This window comes from Danio aesculapii, chromosome 21 (assembly GCF_903798145.1).
Source record: "Danio aesculapii chromosome 21, fDanAes4.1, whole genome shotgun sequence".
NCBI classification, from domain to species: Eukaryota; Metazoa; Chordata; class Actinopteri; order Cypriniformes; family Danionidae; genus Danio; species Danio aesculapii.
This window is the reverse complement of record NC_079455.1, coordinates 33,516,362-33,540,303: the sequence shown is the minus strand read 5'-3', so window position 1 is coordinate 33,540,303 and position 23,942 is coordinate 33,516,362. Positions and strand designations below refer to the sequence as shown.

The following is a 23,942-nucleotide window of genomic DNA, read 5'->3' as shown; positions in this document are numbered from 1 at the left end:
TTGAACTAGAAGGAAGACAAAAATAATTTTTTTTTTAGTAAATCATTTGTATAATAATGTATAAATAATTAAATATAATTAATCTTTGTCACACCTCCAAACATAATACATTTCTGTGCTTAAATGTTTTAAACTTGCTTTACAAATGCTCAATCGCAGGCCTAAAAACACAGTCATATGATAAACCTATGACTCTATAAATCATGTGTTCTGTGGCTTCTGGTCAACCATAATTCAGACTCAACACTGAAGATCTTGCACTATTGTGACTATTGCAGATGCGCACGTTGCGATATCAATGCTGAAACGATATATTGTTCAGCCCTAGTGGTGGGAGTATTTATATTCATAAATACTCATAAATAGCGTGTCAAAAAAGTATATTTTGTCAACTATATACTGTATATAATAATATATTATATCAAATATATAAAACACCTTACCCTGTTTTAGCCTTTGATTGTGATTTTTATAAAACTGCTTTGGAACAATATTTATTATGAAAAACTCTATGACATTGGCCATTTCCCATAAGTTGGAAGGGGGATTTTAATGTTGGTAACACTTTAAAATAATGTTCCAATAGTTAAGGTATTTACTAACATTAAATAAGTATGAATAATCTTGTCAAGCATTTATTAATCATAGTTAAACATTAACTAATGCATTATTAAAATCCAAAGTTGGGCTTTTTAACATTGTTAACATAAGCGCAGTGAGTTAACATGTAAATAACATTAACTAACATTAACAAAGGTGAATAGATACCATAATAAATGTATTACTAATTGTTTGTTCATGTTAGTACATACATTAACTAATAGACCATTATTTTAAAGCATTATGTCTATATCAGATATTGTCCTTTGAAAAGGAGTATATGTATATCACCTGTTTTTTTGCTTTGCTCATATATATATATACAGACACACACACATTTGAAGAAAACTAAGCACACACACACAGAGATCTGTGTCCTTTCAAGCATGTTAATCAGCTCCACAGCTCCAGGGTCTCATAGAGTGAAATGTCGTCATACCGGCACGTGCAGTGAACTATAAATCTGACAGGCCTTTACACACAAACATACAACCTCCAAACTAAAGCCGTTTTAATTATGAAGCCAGTCCTGTGAAAACCCCTGCTTTTCAAACACAAAGGAAAACACAATTGCAGAGCTGAAGAGATAAGGCAGAGAGAAACAGTTTCCAGCATAACTCAATTGAAACGCCTAAACCAGGAGAACTGACGAAGCTTTTTCAAACGCTTCCTTCAATAATGCTAATCTCGCTTCATATTTATGGTTGTGACAGGATTCTGTGTGGAAAAAGAAATGGAAGAGGCACGGCGGCAATAAACGCAGCTCTACCCAGAGGAAATCTACTCTGTTATAGCTCAAAAGAATTTGACTGTTGGTGAAATAAAGTAATATAAAATAAAATATTTTGTTATAAGATTACTAGTGTCTTTTTCATAGGGATAATTTGTAACATTACAAAAAGTATAAATATTATATCTTTTTACATAATCATTAGTGTTTTTGTTTTCATAAATAGAAAACCCCCCAAAAGTCTCTAATTAAATAAAAATAAATAAAATACATGATCTTTGCACCTATTTTTTACATCTGAAAATTAAGTTCTTAATAAATATAAAAAATATATATATATTTAAAATAGCTTTTAATAGCTCAGCAGAATTTGGTTTTCCGTAAAATAAAATACATTTAAATATAAATGATATATACATTTTTTTTCCTTTTGCATCTTAATATACCTTCGGAAAATGTGCTTTCCAATAAAAATAAATATAAAAATATGTAAAATAAAATATTTATATGATCAATATATATCCTCTTTTTGTCTCAGATGAATTAGGTAATCAGTTAAAAGAATGATAAATTTCTTTTATATGAATTTTATATGATTATTAGTATTTTTATAGGTCATTAAAATTACGATATCAGTTTAAATTAAATAGATAAATATTCAAAATAAACTTATGATCTTATGATATACGATCTTTAGTGTATTTTTAGCTCAGATAATAAGGTTCTCAGTAAGAAATATGTATTTAAAATAGGTAATATTTTATATGATTATGGGTATTTTTATAGCTCTCAATATAAATTAAATCAAATACATAAAGGGTGTCATGGTGGCACAGCGGGTAGCACAATTGCCTCACAGCAAGAAGGTCGCTGGTTCGAGCCTCGGCTGGGTCAGTTGGCATTTCTGTGTGGAGTTTGCATGTTCTCCTCATGATCGTGTGGGTTTCCTCCGGGTTCTCCGGTTTCCCCCACAGGCCAAAGAATTTGAATTTGGTAAGCTAAATTGTCCATAGTTTATGTGTGGGAATTAGTGTGTATGGGTGTTTCCCAGTGATGGGTTGCAGCTGGAAGGGCATCCGCTGCGTAAAACATATGCTGGATAAGTTGGTGGTTCATTCCGCTGTGGCGACCCCAGATTAATATAGGGACTAAGCTGAAAACAAATGAATGAATAAATACATAAAATGAAATGTATAGGATCACTAGTGTCTTTTTTAGCTCAGAAGAAATAGGTTCTCAGAGTGAATTATTTGTGTATATATTTATAATAATTAATATTATATATGATTATTAATATATTAGATAACTAGCATCTTTCTGTCCAAAAAACCAAACACCAAACCAAAGCTCTCTATTTAATCTAATTTTCAGTAATCATCTGTGTCACAGAAGACATCTGTGATTTATTTTACTTATAAAAATAATAAACCATAAATGTCAACACATAACGCTGTTCCTCCAACAAAATAAATTGGAAAAATGTTTTTAAAATAGTTTTAATATGGTTCATTTTATATTATTATTGGTATATTTATAGCTCAGGAGAATTACATTCTCAGTATAAATTTAATTTAATTTAATTTAATTTAATTTAATTTAATTTAATTTAATTTAATTTAATTTAATTTAATTTAATTTAATTTAATTTAATTTAATTTAATTACTTCATGATTACTAGCATCTTTCTGTGAAAAAACACCTAACTAAAGCTCTCTATTTAATCTCATTTCCAGCAAACATCTGTGTCACTAAAGACATCTGTGATTTATTTTACTTATGAAAATAATAATCCATAAACATCAATACCCCCTTCCTCCCAACAAACCCTTTCTACATCTCCACCACCCATAATATTAAATGCAGCACGTGTTCTTTCTCACCTCTATACAGAAACATTAACGTCTCCCACAGGCACAAACACAGCAGCGGGTCCTTCACCACCAGCCGAGAAAGGTGTCCCGGCGGATGCCCATCTGCTCGAGGCAGATCATCCACACCTCCGTCCCAGGTGGACAGAAGCGAATGAGGGCCGTCTCTGTCCCGGCAGGTGCAGCGAGACACAGGTCGCTCCCAAGCCTGCCGTCCAACCAGCAGCTGCCTGAAATACGGGCTTACAGCACATAAGACGGATGCGTGAGCCCAGCCCAGCTCCTTCCCAGACTCCCCAGCGTAAAAAGCCACGTCTGCGAACTGAACGCCACGTTCCAGGAGCCACTGCAGGTCCTGGGAGAAGCTGGACTCCTCTACTCTTACTGGCGGGAGACGAGCTGCAAAACATGAAGATGTTATTGAACTAAATGTGAGTTTGAGTTCTGTTTCTTTTAACTGAGATGGTTCTAGTTGAATACCTTTAAATAGACACAAATGAACATTTAGTTAATGCACTGTGATTTAACATGAACTAACAGTGAACGACTGTATTTTCTTTAACTAACATGAACAGATCGTGTAATAAATGTTTTGTTCATTGTTTGTTTATGTTATAAAATGCATCAATGTGGTACTTCGCCACGGTTTAATAAAGTAGAAGGAAGAGCATGTGTGTGTGTGCTCATCCTAAAATTTCAGACCCACTGCTCCTCATTAAATCCCACCACAATTTGCTCCCACCAGACCTGAGATCTCTCTCGTACCCACAAATTCCTCTGAATGGTGGAGGACATCATATATAAACCATAGGCACAAGCTGCGATGATAGCCCTTTCCCTCCTTCTCCTCAAAATCATTTTAAAGTTGGGTGAACTTCGCATATTTATGCTCATGTGTTTAATTATCGCTCATAACACCTCCATTTATTATATTTCAGCAGTCTATGAGAAAGAAGAGCGATATTAAAAAGAGCTAATTTGTGATTATTGCTTCCTTCAGGAGGAGATTAAGGAACTTCTAGAAGATCCAGAGGAAAATAAAAAGTCAGAGGTGAATGGAGAAACAATGTGAGCCAAGCAGAGAAGGAGGATGATGGGTAAGGAATTATTTAGTGGGAAAAAAAGTAGCAAAAGAGAATGATGAGACAAGCGAAGCAGATGAGTAAGGGATACGAGACGGCAGGAACCCGAAAATCGACACGAAAGCAAATCCCAAACGCAGAGGATTATGGGAAGCTGTTATTATGGCCAAGAATTAAAAAAGAAATACAACAAACAGATGTTGTTTATACATCACGTCTGTATTACAGACACTTTTTTGATATATTACTGCTGTACGTTTTTTTTTATGCACTCCATAAGCATTCATTTGAGGCCACACCGACGCTTTCCCGGCGTTCAATACCCTTCATATTTTATAGCCTGTGCTCTATAAAAAGAGTCTAAGTGGTGCTGGAGCCACACCAACAAACTACAGAAAAAGCTTTGGCTTCTCTTTCTAAGTGTCGGTGCTCGTAGCAAGGCTCATCTTGTCCAGAATGCTACTAGCCTTCAGCGGACGATCCTTTTATCTAAATGGCAGAAGAGCCCATTGACTCGCTTACTGATGAATATTGCCATTTCGTGCATATTATGCAGCCTGAGTGCTTCGGAGAGATTCAGATAAGATGTCCAGCAAATTGCAAGTCATTATTAGTGAGATTAGCCCAAATTAGACAAGTTTGAAGGGTCATCTTTAATAAAGCAGGGAGGTCTACTTCTGATGTAAAGCTTAGACTTGTAATGTACATATAAAAACTGAGCCACTCACCTGTAGACATATGCCAATATTTAATAATTTAATAAACAATTGAAGACAGAATTATAAGTCCTCCTGAATTATTAGCCCCCCTATATATTTTTTCCCAGCTTCTGTTTAATGGAAAGACATATTGCTAAACATAATAGTTTTAATAACTGATTTCTTTTATCTTTGCCATGATGACAGTACATAATTTTTACTGGATATTTTTCAAGATACTAGTATTCAGCTTAAAGTGACATTTAAAGGCTTAACTAGGTTAATTTGGTTAATATTTAGGCAGGTTAAGGTAATTAGGCTAATAAAATTTACCTTAAAATGGTTTTAAAAAAATTTAAAACTGCTTTTATTCTAGCCTAAATAAAACAAATAATACTTTTTGCAGAAGAAAAATATTAAAGGAAATACTATGAAAAGTCCTTGCTCTGTTAAAAAATCATTTAGGCAATATTGAAAAATAAATATTTAATAATAATAGTTAATAGTTTTGACTTTAACTGTATATCGTGATTATGAACGTGCACAATATTGATATCAAGGGCACTTTTAAACACTGCAAATAATTATTTATTATAACTAAAGTACAAAAGCTTTTATTAATCTTAGGTGATTTTAATGTCCTAATTAATGCTTTATAATGCATTACTGCAGGTCATAATCGTTTTATGAAATGGAGTTTATCACAAAAATTCTGTTGTATTTTTTAAAGTAATTTCAATATTGTAGCTGTAATAAATCTGGCTTTTTCTCACTGTTGATTTTAATGCATAAACATTTACTAATGAGACTTTATTGTAAAAAGTTTTTTTTATAGTGCTGGACAAAGATTAATCGCATCCAATCTTTCTGACCTAATATATGTGTGTGTATTATATATATTTATTATGTATGCGATAAATACAAAACTATTTTGTTACGTAAATATTTAAATGTGTATATAATTTGTGTGCCATACAGTGCTCAGCATAATTAAGGACACCCCATTTTGAAAATGAATATTCTCTGTGAATATAGGCAATGTATTTTGGTGCATTTAAACAAAACAAATTAAATAGATATATTTATTCAAATAATATTTTAGTCACCAAATATATTTAGAAATTGACAACCTGAAGTCTCCCCTAGACAATCCGAAGTGTTTTGTCATAATCATCTTGCTTTTATACATGCAGTTTCACCTTTGTGTGTTCTTGCTCTGCACATATATGGTCCTGTGTCATGTATCTGTCATATTTTTGGCTCTCTGCCAGCTTGCTCAGTGCTACGCAAGCAACTGTTTTCACACAGAGATATCACTTCATAGATGCAACTTATGCAAAAGAACTAAGTGTTTACATATATTGTCATGATGGCATAAAAACTTATATAATATGTTACTCACTCTCCTGAATACCTCAGCATAATTGAGGACACCCCATTTTGAAAATGAATATTCTCAGTGAATATAGGTAATGTATTTTGGTGCATTTAAACAAAACAAATTAAACAGATATATTTATTCAAATAATATTGTAGTCACCAAATATATTTAGAAATTGAAAGATAAAACAATTAAATTCAAGCAAAATATTGCAAAAATAAATTACAACCTACAAAATTTCAACAAAATTTTTCAATTCTTTTGCTTCTCTTGATTTTTTTTCTCTTTTAAATTTGTAATTAATATATTTCTATAACATATACATTTTGGTGTACTAGTTTTTTCACTGTTATCATAAGTTATTTTGTTAGATAAGCTCCAGATTTGGCTTCAGTATTGACTAATCTAATGTACAGTATATGCACAAATATAATATTATAGAGCTTCCTATTAAAAATATGAATTCCCATCTCATTTACAAATATGCTATCATCCCATTTAAGTGTTATCCCATATTTCTCCAGTATTTTTGATCTTTCTATGAAAAATGAAAGTAGCGTCAAAGAGGGTCATAGTTGCCAGCCTTCTCATCAATTAGACACTATCAGACTGGAGGTTTTGGATACCAGAAAATAGACTTTATTCATGATAAAGCCGAGAGGTCTGAAACAAGCCCTTCAGGACGACCTGAAGTCTCCCCTAGACAATCCGAAGTGTTTTGTCATAATCTTCTTGCTTTTATACATGCAGTTTCACCTTTGTGTGTTCTTGCTCTGCACATATATGGTCCTGTGTCATGTATCTGTCATATTTTTGGCTCTCTGCCAGCTTGCTCAGGTCTTTGCAAGCAACTGTTTTCACACAGAGATATCACTTCATAGATGCAACTTGTGCAAAAGAACTAAGTGTTTACATACATTGTCATGATGGCATAAAAACGTATATAATATGTTACTCACTCTCCTGAATACCTCTTACACATGCAGCTTCATATGATTATTTAACATATATAATCAGTGCTTTACATATTCAGTTATTTGACTTATTCAGTCATCTCATAGTGTTGCTCCTGTGCAGAGGAACTCATCTTACACACAGACATACCACAATATCTTTAGTTCACAGGCTGGCATGTTTGCTGCACACACTCTTAGATAATACCAACTGCTCTAATACACACTTTTAGAAAATACTTTTAGAGAATAAAAATCTTCGTCAAGATCTCAAATGTGATATAATTGCAAGAGCTGTTCAAGAGAATTATGCTTTTGCTTTATTTTGGCTTAAGAGCATGTTGAAAAGAATATAAAAATGGCTGCATTTACTTAATTTCCATTAAAGCTTTGTATCGACTGTCTATGCTTTCTATGCAACCAACGAGAGATTCACTCAGAGATTTGCCGCTCTTCACTAAATAACTATAGTAGTCTAACTTTAATCAATATTGAAATACAGTGAATAAAAAGTGAACGGGATTTTATAACTTTTAATAGGCTAAACCTTTTATTTTATGTTCAATATTTGTTTGCTGCATATCATTTGAAGCTAATTTAGGGTTATATACAATTAAACAGCTCTGAATTAACTGATTAAGAAGTTTGGTGTCATTTTTTGGTAGGTGTGAGAGGTTTTTTGGGGGGGATTATCCCCTATTTTTACATCCCAATGTTGACAGGTATGTCATAAACATATTTTGTATACCTAAATATAAATAAACATTTACATTTAGTCATTTAGCAGTCATTTAAACATTTTCTCAAATATATGCATGGATGTGTGTATTTACATATACATAATAAACATACACAGTTACTTAAACTGTTTCAAAACCAAATTTTATTTTGGATGTGATTAATCACGATAAATCTGTGCCCAGCACTACTATTTTATGTGAATTTGGTTAAATCATTTGCACGGATATGCATGTTGTACTAAGAATTTTGCAGCTTGGATCAATAGCAAGATTATGTCATATACTATGATAAAAGCTTCAGCTTAATCTCATCAAGCAAATTTGATAGCAGCATAAGCTTACTCACCTGGCTGGTCCAAATGAGGGGGGCGGGGCTCGTTTAGTCGGTGACCCCGCCTTTTGTCTGGCCGCTCTTTGGCTTTCTGCTTCAGACACTGAATCATGAAGTATTCCAGCTGGAAGGAGATTTAAAGCATATAAATAACATCCAAATATACTTCAGTCACATCAAAAACAAATATTGTTATTGGCTATTTAAGTTAAAAGGCTGGACTGGGAGGTTGGGAAATGTAACACTGTTCTATCTCAATTTTTTTTTTAAGTCTCCTTACAAATATCTGTTTAAATATTAAACATTTCTCACAATATGCACTGCAGCATCAGCTCTTTTCTCACAGTGTCTGAAATGGTTTGTTTAAGGATCCAGTCTTTTTAAACGTCTCCTTTCTGAGAGACTGCTTTGCTCTGATTGGTCCAACAAACAGTCTGTTGTTTGTGATTGGTCAGAAACAAAATGCTATATCTGAATTTCAGACCAAATATGTTGGATTATTATTAGCGTTTTAAATTAAAGGGCTAGACTGGGTTAGAGGTTCAGGTTTTTTGATCTGGGACATTCAAAACAAATTTAAAGTGACAGGAAATCTTATTTTATTCTTATCTTAATTAAATTAATTGCTCACAGTGTGGTCATGCCAGGCATAAACATATAAACACACTTAGAAATAAAGCTGCATTTATTTAGATCCAAACTGCCATTGACTTTCTACTGCTCACTCATAAAAGTACTGTATGTTAGATGCAGCTGGTATGTGGTGCAAGAACATTGTCAATGCCAATAACAACATCTTCTAAGAAAAGTGTTCAATTAAGTCATTTAAAAAATAAATAAATAAATATATATATATATATATATATATATATATATATATATATATATATATATATATATATATATATATATATATATATATATGTGTATATTTATTTATTTATTTATTTATTTATTTATTCAGAGAGATTATGGATATATATCTATACTCTATAAGTTTACTCTACTCTATATTAGAGTAAGTTACCATTTGCTCTAATATATTCCAGAAATTCCTATGGGAACCCTTTGATAATGTCTTAAAGATTTTTTTCAGGACTATATTAGATTCTATGAAAGGTTTATTCCAGACATTGAAAGTCATATTTCTGGCCACATTATTATCAGGGATTGAATGGATGGAAATGTGATGGAAATTCAGATTTTTATTCAGTGAAAATCTGGAAAAGTCAGGGAATGTGACATTTGGCTTGAAGTGGGAACCTTGTTATAATCTTCATTCATTCATTTTCCTTTCGGCTAAGTCCCTTTATTCATTAAACCCAACACCGGGAAACACCCATACACTCTTACATTCACACACATACGCTATGGCCAATATAGCTTATTCAATTCACTTATATCGCATGTGTTTGGACTGTGGGGGAAACTGGAGCACTCGGAGGAAACCCACACCAACACAGGGAGAACATGCAAACTCCACACAGAAATGCCAACTGACCCAGCTGAGGCTCGAACCCGCAACCTTCTTGCGGTGAGGCGATCGTGCTACCCACTGTGCCACCATGCCGCCCAGTTATAATCTTGCAACTTAAAAATATGCTCCACATAAACGTCTCCTATTAGAGCAGTTCTGTATACTTGTGTTTACAAGCTTGAGGACGGGAAAATTATTGCCTTTTTTCCTTAATGCATGTGACGGATACCGTCGAGAGAGCTTCCACACTCTGAAAATGTATGTTTTAATTAGCCGTTTAGCAGGCGCTTTTATCCAGAATGACTTACATTACACTTGTTAAAACCCCCTGGAGCACCAGGGCTGAAGGTCTCAGTGGTGATGGATGGTTTTTATGTTTCACCCCAGGCATTGAGTTTATAAATTACCCCTCACTGGGGCTGAACCTCCAACCTTATGGTTACCAGCACGGAACGACTAAACCACATGTACAGTTCTGCATGCTAATGAGACTTTTTAACAGTGATCACAAGAAAAAAGAGACACGTACCACACTGCCGAAGTAACGACCCACAAAAAAATTGTTTAGAGAGGGCAGCTCCAGGTACGTGGCCCCGAGGTCCCTGGACAGCTGGAGCCCCTCGCTGTGGGGCACACAGCTGCTCCAGTCGGACGCACACAGAGGACATGTGCACGGCGGACCTTCATCTGTGGAGGATGAAAAATAAATGTGTCATATCACTGTAACAAATTTGATTAACTCTATTTTGAACGTCTCCATTTTGCTATTAATTTGGAAGGCTTCTACAATAGGTTTAAAGGGATTGTTCACTTTAAAATTTAAATTCTACCATTTACTCACCCTTTACTTATTCCATGACAGTTTGAGTTGAACACAAAAGAAGATGTACCTGAGAATGTTGGAAATCTGTCCATTTACACCCTTGGTAGTTGTCCTACTATGGAAGAGAATGGTTACAGGTTTCAAACAATCTTAAAAATATCTTCTTCTGTGCTCAACAGCGGGAAAAACTTGGAATAAGTAAGTTTGGGTAACTAAATGATGACAGAATTAAAATTTTTGGATGAACTATCCCTTTAAATATTAAAAATTTCTCACACTATAAACTGCATTGTCAGCTTTTTCTCACAGTGTCTCTGAATTGGTTTATTCCAGTCTCTAAACCCCTCCTTTCCAAGAGACCGTTCTGCTCTGATTGTTCCAATAACCAGTGTTTTGTTATTGGTCAGAAACAAAATGCTCTTTACCATATCTGAATTTTAGTACTTGTAAAATACATTGAATGACAGCATCAAACTGCAATTACTGAGGACTTTTTAAGGCAGTTTATAATCGGTTCTTCCTTTTGGACCAAATTTGACAACAATTTCCATTTATCAAGCACTCTGATCTTTAAACCTTTGCAGATATTTTCAACACAGGCTTATTGTGACAATGTACCCCCGTATTTATTTCTGGAGAGTGCAAATTATGTAACCAGAGCTGTGTATGGCTGCATTTTGCCTTAAAAACGAATGCTACAGGGCGGTATGACACTGTTGAAGGCTTGTTTCTTTTTGTTTCGCTACCAGCTCACCGCTTACCACCATGTAGATGGCTTTTAAGCTGTTATAAGTTTGCCCAGTAGCTCGCCACATACGGCGGCGGACTTGAGATACAAAGAGGAGTTGACTCTGATGACAGGGTTCGAGTTCGTCGAAGAACGGTTCCAGAAAACAGAAAACAAAAAACAAAAGGCAAAAAATAAATTAAACATGTAAATAACAGGGTGAGAACCTAGTCTGAAAACGTGGTACAAGATCTGAAAATGTTGTAACAATCAGGTGGCCACGAGGGCTTTTCTTTTTCTGGATTTCTTTTGAAAACACTGTCGGTTGGGTTTAGGGCAGTGGGTGTTTGCTGGTCAATCGGTGCTTTTGAAAACACTATCGGTCGGGTTTAGGGACGGGGGTGGGGGATCGGTCAGTCAGTCAGTAGGCCGACATAAGCCTCTGGTCGATTCATGATAAGAAAAACTGCAAAAAGCGTACCTTTTGGGACGTATTTTGCGCTGTCCAGAAATGTATGCAGGGGTATGTAACAATTAAGAGCCTGGGTTGGATATTTTAAATTTATAATGAGCTATATTGCACAAAATATGAAAGGTAATATCTGAAAATATAGATATATAATTAGGACATTTTATAGGATGAATTAACTATTTATTTCTGTTGGTGCACTTTAATTGATAGTTTTCAGTCTGCTGACCTGTGCAATGGTTGGCGGGCAAAAAACAATGCGGCGTAATGGCCGCTGCACTAGAATCTCCATGATAATGCACAAACCGGTCATTCTCCATCTGTTTCAAGCTACGAATATTTGGATCACATATTAACAAACAAAACAGAGAAATTATTACAAACTCTAAATGTTGGCTTCTTACAACCCATATACTGCACTTGTAGCTGTTTTTCAGTCATTTAAATCCCATCATGCCCCTGTCAGAGCTGCATTTAGACAATTTTTAAATCTATCTATTGGATGTTCCTCATTGATTTAGTCATGAGTGACGTTTGTTTGAAAGTGTCTGCTTTTATATTTAGTGTTGGCTTGTTTTGCTTAGATGAATATTTGCTGGTATGGAAAATTGTATTTGTTCACTTTTGCTCTTTATTATATACACAATTTATACTGTAATTGCATTTAAACTGCGAATTTGATTAGAAACTGTATAAAAAGCACACAAACGTACTGACAGTTATAGGTACCTAGCTTGTTGTGGGTCAATGATGGTAACATTTGGCACAAATCCATAAATTTCCTCCTTTCTTGCTATGTTTCCTGTAGAAGCACACCCCAGACCTCTCTCTTGTCGACACTGTATTTTATTGCATAACAATTACGTGGTTTTTGGCAAGAAAAAAAAAAGAAATCACTCAGCCCGTGACTTGGCGGTCATCAGGAGATGGTAATGTTTTGCTCGCATAGGGAACATTCCCCTGATAGTGTGACGACATGAAAACTATCAGTAATTAGTATTTTTGGCTAAAGCATGGGGTATTATGAAGACATTAATATTTGTTATTCAGAAATAATAGCTGATTTACCTGGTGTAGAATTTTTGTTTATATTGTATTGTGTTTTTGTTTTGCTTTAGTCACCATTATTGTGATTAGTGTAAGGGAAATTATAAGATGCTATCAATGCTCATATTAACTTAAAATGCAAGCTGATTGGATTCAGATCTACAAGTAAAGAGTTCATAGAACTTATAATACTCTGTACTACCAATTTTCACATTTACGCAACAATATTTCTATAACTTAAATAAACCGAGACCCCGTTTACACTAATATGATTTAGTTCTAAAATGCATACGTTTTGTGATGGTTGCGCCTTCCGTCCACACTACCCTGGAAGTTTTCGAGCCCCGAAAACAGAGCGTTTTGAAAACGCTGAAGAGGACGTTTTGGTTTTAAATCGCTGCTGCTCCGTGTGAGTGTGGATGGGCGAAAATGGAGAAATCAGAAAGGCGTGGCTGCCGAGATTTGCCTATCTGATCCTCAATATTAAGTGCACAAAGTTCAGTCTTGCATCCTTTCAGTCCAGTCTTGTATATAGTAATAAACACGTACATACACTTGTCATTCTGAATATTTGCACTCACTACTTACTTCTATTTTTAAAAAATATATATTTATTATCTGTTTTTTGTCCTGTCTCTGTTATCCTGTTGCACTGTAGAAGCTCTGTCAAGAAAACAAATTCCTTGTATGTGTGAACATACCTGGCAATAAAGCTCTTTCTGATTCTAAAGCTCTTTCTTTCCTTGTAAGTTCAGACTTTGCAAATTTGAAATGGTAAACAAACTCTCGAGGACACGGCGGGTAAATCTTCAAAGGGAACAGTGTACTTTATAACCTCATTCACATCACCCTGCAGGCTACCGTTTCACTATCTTAACAATAAAATGAAAACATGATATAAGAAATTGTCTATTTTCATTTTGAAATTAACTTAACAGACAGCAAAAATGTGAGGCGTCGTGTAGCTACATAATTACAGTTGAAGTCAGAATTATTATTCCCCCTGAATTATTACCCCCCCCCCCTTGAATTATTAGCCCCCCCTGTTTATTTTTTTTCCACAATTTCTATTCAATGGAGAGAAGATTTTTTTCAACACATTTCTAAACATAATAGTTTTAATAACTCATTTCTATTAACTGATTTATTTTATCTTTGCCATGATGACAGTAAATAATATTTGACTAGATATTTTTCAAAACACTTCTATACAGCTTAAAGTGACATTTAAAGGCTTAACTAGGCAAGGCAAGGCAAGGCAAGTTTATTTATATAGCACATTTCATACACTGTGGCAATTCAAAGTGCTTTACATAAACAGGAATGAAAGAAACAAGTATAAGAGTTTAACTAGGTTAATTTGGTTAACTAGCCGGGTGAGGGTAATTAGGAAAGTTGTTGTATAATGATGGTTTGTTCTGTAGACTAATATATAGCTGAAAAATATATAGCTTAAAGGGGCTAATAGTTTTGACTTTTAAAATGGTTCTTAAAAAAAATTTAAAACTGCTTTTATTCTAGCCAAAATAAAACAAATAAGACTTTCTCCAGAGGTAAAAAAAAAATATTATCAGACACACTGTGAAAATTTCCTTGCTACGTTAAAAACATTTAAGAAATATTTAAAAAAGAAAAAAAAAATTCAAAGGGGGGCTAATAATTCTGACTTCAACTGTGTATGACCGTCATGTTCACTGTATGCATATTTATAACAAAACGAAGCCTATAACATTACTGCCTCCTTTCGTTTTCTTTGAAAAATACGAAACATACCTAGTCTTTTTTACTGGATATCTGTTTTAAGAATCAATAATGGCCATTATAAAAATTAACTTATCTTTGCGCTCAGCCAAAACAAGAGATATTCAATAAGTAATATTCAAAAGACCAAAGAGTCGTTAGATAAACACAAGATGAATTAAATATCGTGTTTAACTACTATGAGATCTAGCGGTATATCCTTGATGAACTGTCCGAAGTGCGCTGTTCTCCTCTGGGGAGGTATGCTCAAAGCACCCGCTGACTGCCTGAAGCTCAGACTTGAGCATACGCTGCAGTGCATGCCACAGTGTGTGTATGATCACATGATGTGCGTTTTCATCGGTGTACTGTGGACTGAGATCTTTTCAGAAATACTAAATAAAACACCAGTGTGGATGTGGATCGTTTTCATTCTAAAACGCCGTTTTAAAACTAAATCGTATTAGTGTAAATGGGGCCTGAAGCTGGTTGCTTTAAAATATTTCTAAATATTTTACAGCACATGCAAATCTATTACTGATGCACAGCACAAATGACATTTGTAGAGCAAGCGGCCGAATAAAGCATGCAAACATTACCACTTGCACTGACAGCGTACATAACATTCCGGGTGTTGTCAACAGGCAGACATATGGAGCAATGGAATCTGAGTCTTTATTACGTAACAGCACATGCCAGCTCAAGTTTATACCAGCGTAAATTTAAACATCAGTATGTTTGTGTGCAGACGGGCGAAGAGAGAGTGGCAGTGACAGAATTAGAGAGCAGGGATAGCTGGGTAAAAACAATGTGTGTGTTTTTTTGTGTGTGTGTGTGTGTAGGAATTGGCCGGCCAGTAGGGCGAATGCCTCGGGGAGCAGAAGAGCAAGTAAAATGATAGCAAGAAAAGACAGCTAAATGGAGACAGAGATGGATGGAGTGAGAGTGGACGAAAAAGATGTGAGGAGGACTCGGGCACGAAGAGGTATGAATCACAGTAGCCAATAAAAGAAAAAGCCTGGAGAAATGGAAAAAACGATGTACTGTACGAGTATGTGTAAGCATGTTTTGGCCATGTTTACACTCTCATTTTGCCTTGGGTCTCTCCACGGCCAGCTAATGAGAAACACAGCATGATTATCATGGCTATGAATTCATTGTAGCATCACTATTGCTTTTGGTCATACTTACTGTAAGAGTTTCAGCAATAAACAGCCCCCTTAGTGTAATTCCTAAAGGCATAACTCACTTGTGTGGAAAGCAAAAGCAAATGCAGTAGAGGATTTTTAAAATTCAGTAGGGTCTGATAACTCTGAATGCCCAGTTTTGTTTTGTTTTGTTTTGTTTTTTAAATAAGAGATCTTCACTTTTGAAATAGAAATACAATAGCTTTAAAGGGATAGTTCACCCAAAAATGAAAAATCAAAAATGATTTTTGTGTATTCTGACCTACAATATCTTCTGATGAGCTATTTCAGAGGTTAATGAACTATACAAACTATGCATTTAATTTTACTTTTAGGCTATATGTAGAAACAAACACCTATTTTACAAGAAAAGTGTCTTGTAAATGCTTACCGTGTCTATCGGCGTAGACTGATTGATGCAATTATGAATTCACAATGGTATAATCCATTATAGGAGTGGTCAAATGTACATTTATATGATCTATTATTTTAATTAGTAATATTAGTATTTAAGATACAGATCAGAGCAAACTATTTCTTACTATTTAGAGGGCTGACCCCCCATACACTTACGTTTTGACTTCCTTCAGGGGGATCAAGCAATATTTAGGGGGAGGGGGGTCAATCCCTGACAAACTCCCCTATAATTTGCACCCTGGTTACAGGTTTCAAACAATCTTTGAAATATATTTTTGTGCTCAACAGGAGACAAAACTTAAACTTGTTTGGAATCTTACCAAATGGAAATGCAGTGGAGGATTTTTATAATTCAGTTGGGTCTGATAACTTTGAACCCCCTGTTTTGTTTTTTATATCAGAGGTCTTGACTCTTGAATGGTCATTCTAAACCTAAGAGTAAACAGTATCCTAGTTTATCTTGCTATTAATTTACCAAGAGTTAACAATTAATCCTGGGAATAATTCATATGCTGATGTCAACAGTGTATATTCCTAAACCCACGTTAACTCCTTCATTCATTCATTTTCCTTTGGCTTAGTCCCTTTATTCATCAGGGTTTGCCAAGTGAATGCCCTTCCAGCTGCAACCCAGTATTGGGAAAAATCCATACGCACTCATTCACACACATACACTATGGACAATTTAGTTTATTCAATTCACCTATAGCGCATGGCCTTGGACTGAGGGGGAAACCATGTCTTTGGACTGTGCCGAGACTTGCTTGAACCAGCGACCTTCTTGCTGAGAGGTGTCAGTGCCAAACATTGAGCCACCGCGCATAAACGTTAACTCCTTTATATTCATTATCATGCCTAAAGGGATTGTTCACCCAAAAATGAAGATTTACTCACCCTTAAACGGTTATAAACCTGAGTTTTTTTCTTGTGTTGAACACAAAAATATATATATTGGAGAAAGCTGAGAACCTGTAACCATTAACTTCCATAGTAGGAAAAACCATGCCATGGAAGTCAATGGTTACAGGTTTCCAGCTTTCTTCAAAATATCTTGTTTTTTTAACTGATTGTTGTTGATTATTTTTACATTGCACATACAGTATTTGGCACCACAGTGCAGCGTTAACAACACAAAAGCGGTGCCAAGCCTGTTGTGGAGCAGGAATCCTCCTCGTATAAAAGCTGTGATAACCCCGCTTTTAAATTACAAGGGTGACAGTTTCCTTCACTTGGGGTTAAATGCAGTGTTTAGAGCAAACCTAGTGGTTGAACACAGTGTGAAAAAGCCTTTTTCCACAGATTTCATATTGCGTTCAGCAAAGTATGTTTTCAGATTTTGGTTGGGTAAGTATGATTTCAGATACTGAAAGTTCTATTTGGTGCTAAATGTTGCAGTTGGAACTTTTACATGTGAACTAAGTGTTTTTTGTTGGTGTTGTTTTTGGTTTTGCAAATAAATTCAGACTTATCCACTGACCATTTCCTAAAAAGTGAGATGTAAAGAAATATCCACAAATGTTATGTCATAAACATGTAAATATGTGAATCAAAGTGCAAAGTATTCAGATTAAAAGTGTTTTAAGATACATTTTTCATTTTTTTTCGAATTAAATTAAATTAAATTCTGTTGAATTATAAACTGATTATTTGGGTACAAGTACTGTATATGCACTTACATTGAAAAAAAAAGTTTTGGACTCAGATGAGTAAATAAATGATGACAGAATATTCATTTTTGGGGCAATTTTGCATGGGCAGTTATTAATTATTAATTACATTTACAAGCAAATTTCAAGAGTTCACACTTAGCTGATGATTGATTATAAAGCGTGTTTAGCATGCTGTCCTGTGATAGAGCCCTGAGCTCATAAGATCTTTGAGCCCGAGGCTCCCTCCTTTTGCAGAGCAAGAAGGGAGTTTGAGCTCAGGTAGATCTCGAGATCTCTCCTGCTGTTTATGGCTAATGACAAATTAGGAGTTGCTATGGAAAGATATACTGCTGATTAAGAGCTTATCTGTGGTGCCAATTTGGTTTAGTCATTTTACTTATGTCGCATGTCTTTGGACATTCGGAGGAAACCGGGGAACCCGAGAGAAACCCACGCGAGTATGGGGAGAACATGTAAACTCCGCACAGAAACATCGACTGGCCTGGAAAAGACTTGAGCCAGTGACATTCTTGTTGTTGGGCAACAGTGCTAACCACTGGGCTGCCGTCGAGGAGAAAAGGAGGGAAAGAGGGGGTGGAAGGGGGGATTCTTCAAGATGAAAATAACTGAGGTAAGAAACTTATTTATGGTTATTTATGGTGAGTTAGGCATCATCTGATTGGTGAATCGTGAGTTAGCTATAGTGGGACTAGCCTTGGTCAATCATAAGCACGTGATCCTCTCAAAATTAGTTCTAAATAAACTTCACGAAAAGCAAATCTCTAAAGCAGGACTTAACCCTTTTGATCTCATAGCTTTACTCTCTGTTAATTATCAGTACAGTAGATTCTGAAACCCTGCACCACACGGGATGCTTTCGCTACTGTGAAACAAACCCATGGTGTTCATTTTCTCTATTATTCTTGAGGGATACAGCTGGATGGAATCACATCTTGATGAATTATACATCTCAAAGGTCACGCAGTGAGCAGAGAGCCCCTGCTTTTACAGGGTATGAAGCCAAATCTGTGGTCTAAGTGCTTTGAGTCTATAAATGTTTACCTATGAGCATATTCAACAAACGCTCACGGCACCGCCGCGCTCAGCACATCAAAAGAGCTCAAATCTCAGCTCGATCACACTTTTCCCTTTTCCTTGAAGTCAGAAGCCTCACATATGTGCTGTGTTGCTTTTGAAGATCAGTAATGGTTAACCAGTTCAAAACCACGGTAGTGCTGCAGTACGCTTCATTCATTTCAATAGCTTTTGTCATTGTAAGTCAATTTTGCTATCTAATACTTTGATTGACATTAGGTAAGTAAGATTAAATCCTGCATAATCCTTATCGTCTTGACATTTATGCTTACAGTAATTAAGCTGACATTCCATAAAGCAATTTTTAACCAGAGTTTAGTTAAATTGTTTCCATTAAGTTCATTATCTCCCATGTCTGCACTGGAAAAAATGGCTGACTGTCATTTAGTTTGCCTTAACATTTCGTAATAAAGAAAAATATCTAAAAAGGAACACTCCATGTTTTTTGTACTCATTTTACAAAGTCTAAAGACTAAGTTTTACTGTTTTTAATTCCATTCAGTCAATCTCTGGGTCTGACGGAAGCACTTTCAGCTTGGAAATAGCATTCTTATTGCATTATGTAACTACAGAAGAGCCAAGCTTTAAATAAGAAAATTATTGAGATCCTTTTTTTTTGAGAAAGATGCTAATGGTCTAATCCGATTCAATGGTTTATGCTAAGCTAAGCTAAAAGTGCTTCCGCCAGACTCTGAGAATGGCTAAATGGATTTTTAAAAAATGGGAAAACTCAACTTTAAATCTAGGTGAATTGTAAAATGAGCCTACTTCCAAACAAACAATGGGGTGTTCCTTTAAATAAGCACTAAATAAATAGAAAAACAGCCAATTGTGTCTCACCGTTAAGCCTCGCACCCACCGCTACCAGAATCACAGGAACACCCCAATGTCGGAGAAGAGGCCGAAGTCTTGGGGCGTAGCCATTTCGGACCTGCTGAAAGGCCAGTTTGTCGTTTACCGAGTATTTAATGACCACGATGTCGGCCTGCTCCAGAATGCTCCTCACGTTCGCCCAGTCACTGTCCAAAATGTCCTGTGATTAAAACAGTGGATCCAATGACCTGCCATGTTTAAAGTGGTCATGACATGGATTTTTTTCATGTTATTTTATATGTTCCTTTAGGTTCGTTAATAATGTTAATACAAGTTTTTACATTAAATAAACAAATATATATACAAAAAATATGCATTATTTTTAGCCTTCTTGGTAAAAAAGGCCTGATTTTAAGGGCCAGGTCCTTTACAAAATACAAAAAGTCAATGTTCTTATTGGCTAACCTCATCGCATTTTGGATAGTGTTACATACCAATAAATGTTTGACAGCATTATCCATGTGAAATTGCCATTTACAGACAAAGTACCCCCTACCCCCCCCCCCCCCCCCAATATTCACGTTTGTCTAAACCCCCCACCAACCCTCCACTGATTCCTCCCGACCTCCAATTTTTGATCCCTGAAACAGGTAACTGGCTGAATGTAAATTGGTGGAGTATATGCTATGGAGGTGGGGTCAACACGACGACAACACATGCCACCTCATTGGCAAATTAATCATTTTTAAAGCTTGATTAAATAAAAGCTAAATATTCCTTAAGTAAAATAAAGACATTTTAAGTATTAAAGCTTGCACAATGTTTTAACGGAACAAAAAACACTCAAATGTCAACAGATCAATCCAATTTTGGATTTCTCATTCTCCCCTTCAAGAAGACATATCTCAGTAGCTCAGCATCTGCTCCACCAATCAGCTTACAAATATAACTGTCTTTCTCTAAATTCCTCTTAGTTCTCCAATCAGCCAGAAACAACTCTCTTCCCAGAGTCTGCAGAAACCCTAATCCTGCTTTTGAATCCCATTATCCCATTGTCATTCACTCTGCTACTCACCCAGCTGGGACAATCCCGCACCATCACTCTGACATCCCCCATTACTCTAGACTGGTACTCCATAAATGCAGGGTTTAAGGGATGCCTTGATGGTGTCATGGAGTTTGGATCTAGCTCTCGAGCACCGTGGCCCAGGTAGCTCCACAACAGGCCACCCTGTATCTGTCCCGAGCTGGTCGTCTCATCCCCAGGCCCGACACCCCCGGGACACTCACTACCCAAGGCCACTATGTGGACAGACCTGCAGGACATTTGAAAAAGCCTTTAGAGTTTAAACCCAACTGTTTGTTATGAACATTCTCTCACAGCTTGCATGCATACTAACCAAGTGTTACTCTTCAGTGATTTTTGAACAATCTTATGCCAATTCATTCATTCATTCATTTTCTTTTCGGCTTAGTCCCTTTATTAATCTGGGATCGCCACAGCGGAATGAACCGCCAACTTATCCAGCATATGTTTTTCGCAGCGGATGCCCTTCCAGCCACAACCCATCTCTGGGAAACCCATTCACACTCATTCGCACACATACATACACTATGGACAATTTAGCCTTCCCAATTCACCTGTACCGCATGTCTTTGGACTGTGGGGAGAAACCAGAGCACCCGAAGGAAACCCACGCAAACGCAGGGAGAACATGCAAACTCCACACAGAAACACCAACTGACCTAGCTGAGGCTCGAACCAGCCACCTTCTTGCTGTGAGGCGACAGCACTACCTACTGTGCCACTGTGTTGCCCCTCATGGCAATTTGTAACTGTTTAATTAAGAGGCTAATTCCAATTGTACATTTTAGTACAATCTGCTCATTGCCCAATGAGGATTAGGGGTGAGGTTTGGGGACACGCCTCCTTTTTAAAATTGTATATTTTCATATGAACGAAATCAAATGAATTTGTACCAATTAGCCACTTTTCTGATAATATGTAAAAGAGTTACATTTCCTCGTGAGGTTAGGCATTTTTTTTTTACTACATCTGGGGTGCGTTTCCAAAAACTATCGTTAGCCAAAACCATCTAAGCCAACTAAGGTCCATCGTTACTAACATAGTTCGTTGATTTGGCATTTCCCAAATCCATTGTTCCAACGAACATTCGCAAATTTGTCGCAAACTACAACTCTAGAGTTGTAGATAGAAGCATAGTTGGTGGTTGTGTTCTATTCCTAGTTATCCCCCATACCCTATTCGTTTAGAACGTTCCTACATTTAACTTGGAATGATTTAAAAAAAACAATTAAAACAATTAGGTGTAAATTGATTTCAAAGTATTCTTACAGTTCCGTTTTAGTGATCTTAATATTGACAATTGCATTCCCTTCGTAATAGCTTTAGTCTATAGTAGGCTATTTATTAAGAAAAGTATCTGCAGCCAACTGTATATGACATGCGCCTATTAGAGCATTTATGCAGTGGTTTGAATAGTTGTAAAAAGTTGTAAAAGTAGACTTTTAATAAATAAACAAAATCCTACTTAATAATAAAAAATAATACAAATAATAATAATAAAGTAGGATTTTTTTTTTATTTCTTAATAAATAGCCACAACAATTAATGATTTATATATGATATTAGAATACGTGTTAGCTTTTTGTAAGTGGTTTTATTTTTTAGAATAGAGTATGGAATATTTATAATATTTGTAAAGGAAACATAGGCCCTGTGTGTGCCGTTTACATATATTTCAATTAATATGGAAAACGAGTGCATGTTTTTACCAAAACTAGCCTAATATTGGATTTTTTTTTTAATAAATTGGGAAAACACTCATCACTACATCGTTCTTTTCCCAAATGATGCATCGTACTATGGTAGTTCAGTTGCGAGTTTCGTTGATGCTTGGGAAATGCATCCCTGAACGGTACAAAACTAGGTAACTAACTTAACTAATATACTCCTTATTGTTCAGATTTATTGCATTAGTTACGACTGCATTGATTACAATTGGGAAACTAATCCATATAGTGGAAATGTTTGATACTGCACCCAAATAAAATCTTACTGAAAGCTTTTTTAAAAGATATTTTATTTGAAATTTAAGTGTAAACAATTTTGAATTTGAAACAACTCACTTACACTGAAGTGATTCATCTGAAATCGCATACTTCCATACTATATAGTACGCTGAAAACAGTATGAGCGCCAAGTAGCATGTCCAAATTCTTAGAATTTGAAAAACAGTATGTGAGGAATACCTGGATGACCTACTACTTTCAGTGAGATTCTGAAGTAAGCACTCAGTAGACACCACGGTATCCCATAATGCTTTGTGAGAAACTCATAAATGGGAGTGAAGCGACGCAACTGATGAGGGTAGGTCATGTGTTCATGACAAAATGTTGGCTGTATGTCCGAGTTCCACTTATACTACTCACATTCATACTACATAGAACGTACTTTTCTGACGGTCGAGTAGTAGATTCAAATTCAAATGTAGTGCCTACTGAGTACTGAGTAGTAGGCGATTTCGGACGCAGCCATCGTTTTGATTTCCCATGTGTAAACATTGCTTCTTTTTTTTTTTACATTCTTCCAGCAGAACAGAACTTCTAGAAAGAATAAAACATTTTTGGCAAATACGTATTTTAAATGAAATTTTAAAAAATAATTTTTGCCCAATATTAATAACAACAAAACCTAAATGTCTATACCTTCCATTTCCACTAAAGGACCAAACTTGACAAATCTGTGATAGCAATTAGGATAAATAACAGTTTAATATAATATGTAAATGCAGTTTAACTTAACTTAAAAAATAATAATAATTATATAATTTAATAAGATAAATCTGAATATATTACATTAACATATATTACAAATATTTGTATGAGTTGCAGGGTAGTAGGCAGGGGGCATGACTAACATATGCAGGTCCCAGGACAAAATGTAATAACATATATGATAGCATTCAGGGCTCTTGGCTGGGCTTTATAAGTCTGTATATAAAAACCTATATTTATGCAAAATGCATGTCAGCCTATCCTATTTTAGTGCATATATTCACATTATGGGCATATATTCTATTTAAATCACACAC

At 35.4% G+C, this 23,942-nt stretch overlaps 1 protein-coding gene across 1 annotated transcript in view; it reads right to left on the bottom strand.

Annotated features, from left to right (window-relative positions):
* Positions 1 to 23,942, bottom strand: part of rhobtb3 (Rho related BTB domain containing 3) — a 41,696-nt gene that overhangs the window by 16,731 nt on the left and 1,023 nt on the right. The window contains exons 2-6 of the mRNA XM_056445955.1: positions 20,903 to 21,143; positions 19,855 to 20,047; positions 10,390 to 10,547; positions 8,399 to 8,507; positions 3,211 to 3,597 (exon numbers count right to left, since the gene is read on the bottom strand). Coding sequence (XP_056301930.1) covers positions 3,211 to 3,597; positions 8,399 to 8,507; positions 10,390 to 10,547; positions 19,855 to 20,047; positions 20,903 to 21,143 — 1,088 coding nt within the window. The remainder of the gene's footprint in view (positions 1 to 3,210; positions 3,598 to 8,398; positions 8,508 to 10,389; positions 10,548 to 19,854; positions 20,048 to 20,902; positions 21,144 to 23,942) is intronic.